This window comes from Eretmochelys imbricata, chromosome 8 (assembly GCF_965152235.1).
Source record: "Eretmochelys imbricata isolate rEreImb1 chromosome 8, rEreImb1.hap1, whole genome shotgun sequence".
NCBI lineage: Eukaryota > Metazoa > Chordata > Testudines > Cheloniidae > Eretmochelys > Eretmochelys imbricata.
Window position 1 is genome coordinate 50,762,511 of NC_135579.1, and position 12,326 is coordinate 50,774,836.

At 49.3% G+C, this 12,326-nt stretch overlaps 1 protein-coding gene across 1 annotated transcript in view; it reads right to left on the bottom strand.

The window, feature by feature from the left end:
• Positions 1 to 12,326, bottom strand: part of ASTN1 (astrotactin 1) — a 177,039-nt gene that overhangs the window by 83,415 nt on the left and 81,298 nt on the right. The window contains exons 3-5 of the mRNA XM_077824003.1: positions 6,382 to 6,775; positions 4,764 to 4,910; positions 4,073 to 4,180 (exon numbers count right to left, since the gene is read on the bottom strand). Coding sequence (XP_077680129.1) covers positions 4,073 to 4,180; positions 4,764 to 4,910; positions 6,382 to 6,775 — 649 coding nt within the window. The remainder of the gene's footprint in view (positions 1 to 4,072; positions 4,181 to 4,763; positions 4,911 to 6,381; positions 6,776 to 12,326) is intronic.

Sequence of the window (12,326 nt, forward strand, 5' to 3'; positions counted from 1 at the left end):
ACTCTTCTGAAAAACACACTGGTCCAAATTCTGCTCTCATCCTCCTGACCGGAAATCCAGAGCAACTCCCGTGAGGTCATTCAATGGAGCCACTTTGGATTTATACACGTCGAAGAGGAGACTTTGGCCCATTATGTTTTTATGGAGGATCATTCTTCACTTCGTCAGCTGTCTGTATGTTACTGCACATGTAACAGTTCAGGTCCTTTCACAACACTGTTGTGCGCATCAATGCGTTCTAAAAGACCACTGTAAATGGCTTCTTTTTCCAGCAGGTCAGAGATACATGGCTGAGTATTCAGTAAAAAGAAGAGAAGTAGAGTATTCCATTGGTTTTTCTTGCTGGTAATTTTCTTGGATTCAGTTCGCCATGAATAGGTGCCACGAGATCTTTAACATCCAAGGCTTTTAATCTCTCATCTGAAGGACTCATGCTCTGAGAAAACTTGTGCTGAGTTCACCTGTCTCAGAAAGGTGAAAGACTGAGGCAGCCTGTGTGGGGCCCCTTATCAAAGGGACCTGCCTCAAATGATTCCTGCTCTGAATTTGACCTGCTGCATCTTAAATTGCTACAATCCGGTGGTGAATACGGTGAAGCTGACCAGGCACATGCCAGGGTATGCTAGTGGCCTCCACGTCCATCACCAAGGTATCTTATGGAAGTTTTAGTTTAGAACTTTTCCAAGGGGGAAAGAGAAATCAGTTAATTAACAGAGCCTAGACGGGGATTTGCTTGCAATGGAAGTGAAGTCTTAGGCTCATCCAGTGAGTGGACTGAAAGGCTGTGTGCTCATTTCACAAGTTCAGTTATCCCAAGAAGAAAATAAAAGAAGAGGGAAATGCCATGACTTTAGAAACAGTCAGAGATATTTGCCTGTGTATTCAGCGAAAGGAAGATAAGGAGAAAATACCCATCAACAAACAGCACTCCTGCATTCCCAGACTTCAGCACATTCTCTCATCAGGAAGCTCTGGAGACTCCTTTCAGGTCTCCAGAGCTTCCTAACCCAAAACTTGTGAATCTCGCCCATCCCCGTCCTGGCTTGTGAAACAGTCAGAAGCAAACGGCACCAGTCCTGACTGAAACCGTCAATGCCTCATGCAGAAAAGGAATTTTCCCTTCCTCCTTCAAACATGCAGTAGCCCGACCAATCCACCCTGGACACTTTAGTCCAAGTCAACTACTACCCAGCATCAGACCTCCCGTTCCTGAGCTAGCTCATAGAGAAGGTAGCAGAAGGCCGACTACTAGGTAATTTAATCTTCTAGACCCAGCACAATCTGGATTCAGGCCAGGACATGGAACTGAAGCCACTTTAGCAGCACTGATGGAAGATCTCCTGCCGTCAATGGATAGAGGGCAGACATCCATTCTCATCCTCCTGGGACCTCTCCACAGCATTTGACATGTGGACCACGAGATTCTGCTGTCCTGCCTGAGAGGTGTGGCAGGGTTCCAGAGTAATGCACTAGGATGCTCTGGGTCCTTTCTGGAGGGAGGCACCCAGCGAGACATGATGGGGAACTGCACCTTGTGATACTTGTAAGCCTGAGTCTGTTTAAACCTGGGGTGTCACCCCCTAAGCCAGAAAGTGAGATGAGTCATTAGAGACAACTACCTGCAGGTCCTGGGATGGGCTCCATTCCATTCAACAAGGGTTCAGCCAATCCACAAGCAAGGACCCACCCAGGTGACCCCAAGGCAGGTATACAAGCTCCTAAAGGAAGCAGGCTCTCCAGTCTGCTTGACGTCACTACCTGGCCAGAAGCATTCCCACCGCTGGTAGTTTCAACAGACTGTCCCTGCTTCAGCGCTTGGCTTCTGCTCTACCCAGGCCTGTTTCCATGCCCCTACTCCAGCCTGCTTCTGCTCCTACCTCAGACAGCTGCCCGAAGACTCTGGCATGCCTCCACCACCAAACTGCTTGCTTGTGAAGTTCCACCAGGACCTCTGGGCCTTTACATGCAACCACTAGGTGAACTGGTCAGATGACATGGACGCAAGTGCCAGCAATATGCAGATGACTCACAGCTCTACTTACCCTTCGCCACACATGACCACACTGCTACCATCAATATGGCCCAGTGCTTGGATGAGATCAGCTCGTAGGTGAAGAACAGCTGGCTGAAGATGCACCCGAGCAAGCCAGAAGAGGGAAGAGGAGAGCATTATGTAGAGTTCACAGCCACGGTGCTGTCTCCTTTGGTTCAAGGTACACATCCACAATTGGTCAGTTCAGTCACTAGAGTTGGAGAGCTCCTGGATTCCTCGCCGATGCTAAGCAATCACACAGCAGCATCCATGAATAATGCTTCCTCCATTTCCAGTTGGCTAGGAGACTCCATCCCATCCTGGCAGACAATGACATGCTATTCACACCCTCATTACCTCTTGGCATGACTACAGCACTGCGATATACTTGGGCATGAAGCCTGCGGCACTTTAACGAAGCTCCACCTAGTAAAGACACCGTAGCGCATCTCCTCATCTTCAGAAACACAAGCTATCACGAGCACATCAAAGCTGTCCTCTACTCTCTACACTGGTTTACCAGAAAATAGCAAGTCAAGCTCAAGGTCCCTGTCCTTATCTCCAAGGGACTGATCTGGGCACACGACAGCTAAAGGACAGCTAAAGCTCAGGGATGCAGACTGTGGTCTACAACTCTATTCCTCAGGCACGCCGGAAGGCCCTACAAGAAGGGTAAAGCATGTCTGTGTAGCAGATAGAAGAGTCTTGGGCGCCAGTCTGAGACTGCAGAATGAACCGCCCCAGGAACTATGGACCATCACAAACCTCCCCACCTTCCACTCCAACTCTTTGCCTATCTTCTCTAGGACAAACACGGAGAAACGTGTATAAAAACCCCCCAAAAGCAACCACCTCCCCAAACCAAGGAGTGTCCGCTGCACACCTCTCCCACTGGGGAGGGGATGAGAGAACAAACACCACATGACAGATGTTAGTCACATTGTTGGATGCAGTCTAAGAACCGACACAATAGAATAAAAGTTCAGGTGTCCCGAGGAGAGAACAGCAGGCCAAGCTGTGAGCATCACTGCCGAGGCTATAAAGGGTGCATTGGGGGATGCAGAAGAGAATCTACAGTTCCCAAGAAAGAAGCTGATGGTAAGAGAAAACTAGTCCATCATTTTAGCTAGGGACAATGTTATTGGTTAACAGTACAGCCTTGTTTTACTTTGATATAGAAGGGTTGGTTTTTATAATCATTTCTCTTCCTTCTTTTAAGTCGGGCACAGCTGCCTTCTCTATGTTTGTATACAGCCCATCGCTGGTGAGGTACAGTGTATTTATAGAATCTTTCCATCTGGTTTCCCTTTTGTGCGGGAGACGGTTTTATTAAAATAATAGCAGTAAGACACCGAACAGGGAGGCACAGGGGCTAACAAGCCAGGCTTTGAAGCCTGTTACTCATTAATATACAACAAATCCTGGGAGATGCCAGCAGCAAAATTTGAATCTATTTCATCCTCAGTTGCAAAGATCTCCCAAACAGCTCCATGCGGCCAGCGGATTGGCTAGGGACTAGAAATCAGCACTTCCTGATTCTAGTTTGAGTATCAGTTCTGACCGCCATCACACCAACTATTCAATGGAAAATCATGCCCATAGCCAGTGTTCATGTAGAACCTACAACGTTGCACTTTTGCAGCACACAGCCATTTGAGGAAGCCTGATGAGACAAAACAGAACTCGGACGTCCCCACAAAGAGGATGCCCTCCCAGTCTGGGTTACATATCTGGAAGGAGATGGAACTATAAGACTACTGGAATAGGGGTATTGCAACCAGACAGCTGGACTGACGGCCTAATCCTGGCCCCGAAGAAGTCAATAAGAGCTTTACTAGTGACTTCAAAGGGATCAGGATTTGTCCCTGAGCACTTACCTAACTCTCCATCTCTTCTCATCTTCACATTGGATATAGTCCTGCTATTGGAAAACACACGTAGACACAACCCGGGTCCAGCCCCTGCAGGAACATCTGCTTTCGATTCCCAACCTACATTCTCCCCCCACCTACACACCCACCCACCCACCTACATGCATACCTCTGCTGCGCCGCCTGCTCCGAGATGGGTCAGTATAAAACGTCAGCTGGGGGTCGTTGTCAGCCTCTGTCCCAGAATCTCCTTCGGGGTTCAGAAATGCTGAGCCAGCTACAATTAACAGATGACAGAATCACTTCCAACAGTCGCACTTTTTCCCCGACCTCTGCCCCCATCATAGCCACCTGCCTTCTCTCATTGCTGTTGGTACTTGCACTGCCAGAAGTGCCAGAGATCAGGGCCTCGTTGCGCCAGGTGCTGTACAAATGCACTCCTCTTGCCCTGAGGAGCTTACCATCTAAATAGACAAGGGCTGGGAGGGGAAACAGAGGCACAGACACCTGTCCAGGTGACCCAACCTCAGGATCTTTTGAGCTCTGCCCACTGCTATCACCAATGCTGGCTCTTAAGTGGTCAGAGGGTGTTGCTATGGGTAACACAAAGTGCTCCCTTCTCCCACACAGAGGAAAATCATGAACTATGCCTTGGGGACCTGCCCTGTTTGCAGTCCTCTGTTGTAGATGGACAATGCTGGTATTTGTACTGGTACAGCCGGAAACTGGGGGACTGTGGCTTTGCCTGCACGCGCCAGATGGGGTGGGAAGGCAAAATCCCCGATGCAGACAAGGCCTGAGCTCCACCAGTGAACAGAACTCCCCACTGCCGCCCCCAGCCCCGGGGAGCCACAGGGTACCTCGCGCTTTGTTATTGATCCGCTTCCGCTGGCTACTGGAGGTATGAGACAACAGGGTAGCCTGCTGGTGGTTGGAGTCCACGGGGCTGGTAGCGATGATGTTATCCTTGTACTTGTTCATCAAGGACAGCTTGGCATTGTCGCTTCCTGAGCAGGAAGAATTTAAGGCAAAAACTTTCAGAGAAAAGACAAAAAAAGAGGGAGAGAGAAAGAGAGAATTCATTTCTCAGGATCCAATTCCTTTCCCAGCATCTGGGCGAGAGCTCTAGCAACACCTTGGATGGTGGCCCGGCCAGCGAAATTGACCAGGGTCCCTATGGGGGACAAGGGAACAGGGGCTGGAACAGGTTTCTTCCACTCCAAAGGTGCATGGGATGACAAAATTGGTTCAAACCAGGCTCTGGAGAACCCTGTCCATTCCAAGCAGCAGCATGCCCACCTATTGCAGCTCCACCAGCCCTGCCAATGCATTGCTACCAGGGTGAGATCCAACAAGCAGGGAGAAACTCCTTATCTGGCCTGTAGCGTGGAGGAAGGGAAGTAATCACTTGGGAAGAGCCAGGGATGACAAGGAGGAAGGTTAAAACTCGCCCCATGAGATAAACTACCTCTTAGGCTGGGTGTTGGAGAAGCCCCAATTCATTCAGCGTCATCTTGAGGAGTCTGCAAATAGACAGGCATTCAGGCCCATCTGCACTACAGCAATAACTGAGTCAGGGGACCCTCCTTACAATATAGTTACCCCTGACCCAGTTACAATACTGTACAAGCTGTAGTGTAGATGAGACCTAACTGGGCCCCTCTCTGACCAGGCTAAGGGCTCGGGTTAAAATTTTCAAAGCTGCATAAGAGATTTCACTGCACAAACTGGGCAGGCAAATCCCTTAGGCAGCTTTGGAAATCTCATCCTTGGACTTCCCAGGAATACAGTTTAGATTCCACCTACAGGTTGCAAAGTGGCTACAGGCTGTGATCAGAGGACAACTATGTAGTCACTAGGTCTTGTGATCCAAGAGAAGCTCCATTTGCATCAAGGTGGTATTAACACTGAAGACTACTGATGACACTTTAAACATCGACGTTAACTATCTCACTGCTGATCATTTTTTAAATGGACCCAGTGGTCCTGGGACTGTGGCTGGAGCTTGGGGATGAGGACAGAGCTGGGACAGAATACCACCACATTTTTCCCTTTCCATCTGACCCCTTATTGAAGCCTCTGTTCAGGGAGAAGAAAGATGCGGGCACAGAGATTCTTGTACTGGAATCAAGGCTCTGCATTTCAGCACCACCTCTTATCTCTGCTACATCACATGCAGTGGAAGACGCGCTGCTAGATCTGGCTGCATGGAGGCCCCAAGCCATGGCTATGAGAATACCCAGGGGAACATACTCACTGCCATCCCATGCTTAAGGGAACCCCAGATTAGGCTGTCCCACACGGCTCTGGGATCAAATCAAACTTGCACGGGGAAAGGGGTATTCTGTGTATATGTATTCCACTGTAGCCCAATGCCCAGCAATACACACAGGGAGAGGACTTGGTTTCAGTACTCAGCTGGGCCCACGCAAACAGGAAGAACAAAGCACATGGAGGGTAAACCTTTCGACCCCCAACCTGGCGTGAGATCCATGCCAGACTTCTCATTGCAGCCCTGCAGCGAATCCAGCGTCCTGGTGACCTGGCTGGCGAAGTCCTCGCCGCCGTTCATGCACTCGCGCTGCAGGTGGTGACGTAGGTCCGTGATGTCGTACTCATAGCCGTCCAGGATGGGGGTCTCACGGATGCTCAGCGTGCCGCCGGAGTTGTGGCCTTGCACTCGGGCGTTGCGCAGGCTCTCCCGCCCGTGACCCCCGATCAGGACTGAGGGGATGTAGTGGATTTCGTTGGCCGCCTCCGCGCTGGCACTTTTCTGGGGCTGCGGCACCCGGCGTCGCTTGCACCAACGCCGGCGGGTGTAGAGGATCATCACCAGGCACAGGATGGAGAGCAGCAGGGCAATCATCCCCCCCTAGGGAAGGGAACAGAAGCAGGGCTCAGAGCCACGGCTGCAGGCAGCAGAACTGCAGCCGGCCGCCAGGAGGCAGAGCTACACGGACAAGGAGATCAGTGGCTTCCATTCCAGCTGGATGGCCAGCGCGGCAGGGAACGCATGGCCAAGGGGGAACGGCAAAGGGGACTGGACGACTTTCCCCTCTCACCCACTAGTCTGACTCCAGGCCAGGCTGAAAGTCACGCCTGCTGCTGACACTATAGTTCGGGGTCTTATACTCTTAAAAGGTCAGGTATAAAAAAAAAAAAATCGAAGCCCTGGCTTTCTTACAAGCCCTGCGGCTGCCGGGAGCTGTCACGTTTCCAAACGCAGCGTAATGGTGCCTTAAAAATGCCAAATTCCTTCCCCAGCAGGCAGCCCTCCAACTATAAACACGGGCGCCAGGCTTGGGACTCTGCCCCACCAGGCTCTAGACGCTGTCCTGCTGTATGTTCCCCTCAAGGTGCAGGGATGGAGCACAGGGAAATCCTACTATGCCACGCCCCGAAGCGACCTCAGCAGATCTCCTCTCGTTATCAGACTGGGATCTCCAAGCACTTTGCAAAGGGAAGGTAAAGCAGATGGGGAAAACTGAGCCTACCGGCACAGACAGTGCCCATTTAAAACATAGGCCAGTTCCTCAGATGGTCTAAATCATCATAGCTCCATTCAATCGGGCAATGACAATATACACCAGCTGAAGATCTGCCCTTGGGGCCAAAATCACACCTGGAATAAGCAGGAGCAGCATCCACTGGGAGTTCCCTTCAATGGTAATTGTGTCTTCTTAGGCCAGGGAAAAACTGGGCTCTACATTTCCACGGAGACCCCACTGTTCCTGGCAGAGGCAACAGTCTGAATAATGCATGTGATAATGACAGCCGCTATTGTTTTAGTCCTTCAAACAAGCCTGTGTAATGGAAACGGGACTGGAGAAGACGGAAGAGGCAGAGCACCGTCAGGAAATCAGCGCTGTGGGATATAGCTCCCTAATAAGTAACAATCGTACGCAGCAGTTCTACCGTGCAGCTCAGCTGGGCACTTTCCAGAGGTGGGTCTATCCACTGGAGAGCTGGGGAAATGGCAGCAGGAAGAGGTGCAGCAACCTGCCTACGATCACACAGTGAGTCGATAGCAGAGACAGGGATAAAATCCAAGTCTCCTGACACCTGGTCTCCCGCTCTCACTACGAGGTAATATTTAGCACTGATCGCCTGCTTTCCAGACTGCATTTCAGAAGGGCTCAGGCTTGGCCTCATTCTGCTTCCACTGAAGCCAACGGTGAGGCAGGCCACGACGGAGCGCTTTACAAAATCCCACTCTATATAACTACTCAGAGTGGGGTACTTTGGTGCCCCAGAATACAGACCCAGATCTTACAGTCCAGTGCGACTGGAACAGTGGCCACCATCCGAGCGCCTCCTTGTGACCAGGGTGCCTCTGCAGCCCATTTTCCCTTTCCTCAGGGCTGCTTAAACACACGCCACAGTCTCTCTCATCTGCTCACACCCCTTCTTAGCACCTGGTTTCTTATTAACACAATGTTCCAAAAAAACACAACAATAATCTTCCGCCTAGCTTTAAGCTGGGCACACACCCTCCTCCCTGAGGTGCTGCCCCTTCCCATCGTCTGGGCAGCCAGAGGAGAAGCAGGGTCTGGCCTTTCGCCTTTGCCTTCTCCCAAAGGAAAAGCAAACCTTTCAGCTGGGACTTCTTACCCAGCCCCAACTCTCTTCCTCGGGGACCATGGCAGGAGACCCTCACTCCCTCTCATTTCTGTCCGTAGTTCCCCTTCTAGCTCTGTCACCACTGAAATTCCCCCGACCCTTTATAGCCCAGGTGCCCGGCCCCACCTTCTTAACTGGCTCAGGTGGGAGCACCAGCTCTGGCACAGAGGCGCTGGACCTATGTTAATCACAGGGACCAGCCACCCCTTGACATAGACACAGGATGTCTGAGTGTAGGAAATGGGGAGTGGGGGCTGAAGGAAGACAGGGCCAACAGCACAAGATCATGATCCTTTCAGACATTAACACATTACACTGCCTGCCATCCCAGTGAGACAACCCGCTACTTGAGCTAAAGGGGAACTCCCTTAACTACTGGTAGTAGTCGGTCCCTTATCCTTTCTGTGGAGAAGGTCAATGGGAGCAGAGTTGGGACTGGTTAAAGATTTCCTCCAGGCCCCACTGGAATGGACCTTGAATTTCTTCACTTGACTTAGCTGTTTGGATGAAGTGTGGGGTAGCAGAGTGAGCTGGATCCCTGAACTCCTGGGTTCTGCTCCCAGCTCCGTCACTAACTCAGTGTCTGATCTTGGGCAAGCCGCTTCGCTGTTACGCCTCCCCCCTCAATCTGTAAAACGAGGCTAGTGCGTACCTGCTATGTATAATGTGATGACTTGGAGTGAATGAATTCCCATGTGAACTAGAATGTATCTTTTAGACAAAACCATCTAAGAGGGATTTGTGGTGGGGGCTAATGCGACTGTCCATTTGGGGTCCTTTGCTCTATGGAGCTGTACATTTTTGTGCAGCACCTAGAGTGCTGTGTAGGTGCTTTGTAAATGCGAATAAATACGTCTAATCCCATTTACCCTCAGAGATGCCAGAGTAATTGTGCGGGGGGAGGGGGGATTTCTTGGCTCATTTGAAATGGAAGGAATTCTTGGCAAAAGAAAATAAAGAAAAGTCTCTGTATCACAACCCTGCCTCAGCCAGGAGAGCCTGCGATCATCAAAACATGGAAAGTAGCATATAAATCACAAAACCCCCAAGAGCCTGGCTTTGCCTCATGGGGAGCTTTCATTCAAACGCAAGAGTAAGTTACTGAAAAAGAACTAAAATTGAAACAGTCCTTAAATCATGTTGATGTATTTTAGTATTAAATCATTTTGGGGTGCTTTTTTTTTTTTTTTTTTTTTTAAAGGAAACAGAATGTTCGTGAATAGAGTCCAGCTGTCGGCTCGGGGGAGCAAAATCCTGTACTTATAATCCACAGGACTGGTACAGAACAGACAGATGACAATGCAAACTCACCCACTCAATGGATCAATCTTAACACTGCCCAAGACAGATAAGACTGCAGTCCGTAGGTGCTGGTTAGACACTATGGCCTCAATTCAGCCAAGCCCTTAAGCATGTGCTGAAGTCCAGCCTCCTTCAACAAAACACTTCAGCCTGTGCTTAGTTCCAATTGACTTCAAGGGAACTTAAAACACACACTTAAAGTTAAGCGCAAGCTTTAAATGTTTTGCTGAATCAGGACGGTAGGGCCAAGAGGAGCCAGCTTTGAAGCAGTTATCTGAAAGCGAGGGAAACTAATAATCTTTATATATTTATTTTCATGTAGTCTTTGAAAGCAGAGATCAGATTTACTGTGGGCAAACGCGCCTACTGGCAAAGTTTTCAGTGCCCAGGTGGGGGAGGTAATATCTTTCATTGGACCAATACATCTGTTGGTGAAAGAGACAAGCTTTCGAGCTCACACTGAGCTCTTCCTCAAGTGACGTTTCCGGCTGGTTTGAGCACTAGCGCACTCAATCTTTGGAGACTGTCCCAGGGGCTCTTAGAGAAATTAAGTGTGTGACTTAACAAAAGACAAGAGAAGACTGGATTGCTATTGACATTACAGTAGTGCCTAGAGGGGCCAACTGAGATCAGGGTCCCATTGCACTGTGTGCTGTACACGCACAAAGTGAAGCCATGTCTGCATGGGGCAATTTTTATTGGCAGAATTTTACCAGTTTAATCATACTGTATAACCATAGCAATGGAATCCTGCTGGTAAATCTCCCTGTATAGACAAGCCCTTCAAGCCAGTCCCTGCCCCAAAATGCTCACAATCTACCCAGATAAGCCAGACAAAGGGTCCATTGCTGCTGCAGTCCACAGACAAAGCTGGAGCGATACGAGCTCAATTTTGCTGACTGTGCCAGTCCTCTAAATCTCGCATGCCAAGAGCAAAAAATAAATAAATGGGAGCCAGCTAACAGCTCAATGTCCATTCTTGGCCATTTTCCCTCTCCTCCTTTTTATGCAATAGGTGATCTTGATAAAATAAAATAATAACCATCATTTGCTCCATTAGGACAAAACATTAAGGGAATTATTGAATGAGCAACAGATGAAGCAGCTGGCAGAGTTCTCTAATGCCCATTACGTGTTAACCCTCTTTCATTCTCAGGATAATGGAGAAGTACTGACCCCTCCCTTCCTTCCAAAAAGAAAAATGTCTGCAGATTAAGCAAAGGAGCAGCCACTTAGAGGGCACTGCAGTTAGCTGGGACATAGCAGTCTCTCGGGGTTCCTTTTACTAGCCCCATATAGCCCTCACCATGTCACGTCATCACAGGGGTGGGCAACTGATCCCAGCAGAAGAGACATGGTACGCTGGTGCTTAAACGTGGCATCTGATTCCTGAGTGGTCAGTGTGGTTCTGAGTTACTCATTAGCAAGGACATAACGGGGACTCACATTATGACCCTTTTATGCTGCACTGGCCCATAAAGTCTGGGGATCTGGCCGTTGGGGAATATACCTAGTGTGTGTGGGAGCTTCCCCAGACAGCACAGAGCTGGCATAATGGATCTATGCCACCACCTTGCAGGCCCCAGATCTATGCCACCCCCTTGCAAGGAGCAAGGGAGAGACAATGGGGCACAGCTGTAATGCCACTGCATGCTGGCTCTTCTCAGCTGCTGGAACTGTAATACGTTTAGTTGCATTATATCATTAGGCCACTAGGTGCCTCTCTGTGTTACAGAGTTCAAATAGGATATGGTCCCTGGTAAACAAGGGAGACAAAGCTGGAACTCAAGTTATGTGGAAGCCTGTTTTTAACTGCCGTCGCAGTTGTTTCCTTAAATTAACACTTTCTGTTCAAGAAAGAGCATAATCTTATCTGACATGACATGAGCAGCCCGTTGGGTTCCCTAACTTATGCCTAAGAATTGGTAGAATCTTGGCTGGTTCAGAATTTAGGAAGACAAAGGTGGCATAAAGCAACATTTGCTCCTCCCCCACTTCCTGCACCAATTGGAATTGAGAATCAGGACCCTGCACTCCTTTTCAGGCATGTACAGGAATCCAGTTCCGGTTCTATCTCCTACCAATGAATCCAGATTCCATTCCAGGTGGGCACAGGAATCTAGTTCTAGTTTCATCTCTTCTCAGTGGCTATATCCGGACAGCAGAGCAATGGTTGCTATAGAAATTCCTAAATTATGCAGAGCCTGAAGTGCTACTCAAATGTTGGCAATTTTAAAACCACAGCCACAGGTCATTCTCACAAGTGGCTCAAAAAAATGGACTCAGTCGCCCAGCACCACCACTCTTTGCAACACAGCTGAATTGGGAGGAAAAAGCACTCAAAATTCAGTTTTAGCACACCACATTATTCTGGTTCCTGGCACAAGACCCTTCCCTAGGGTGTAAAGATGCTTCCAGGATGGAATTAATTTGGGGGAAGGGAAAAGGGGAAAAATAAATATTTAATTTCACATGTTGGTGTAATCATCATCATCACCACC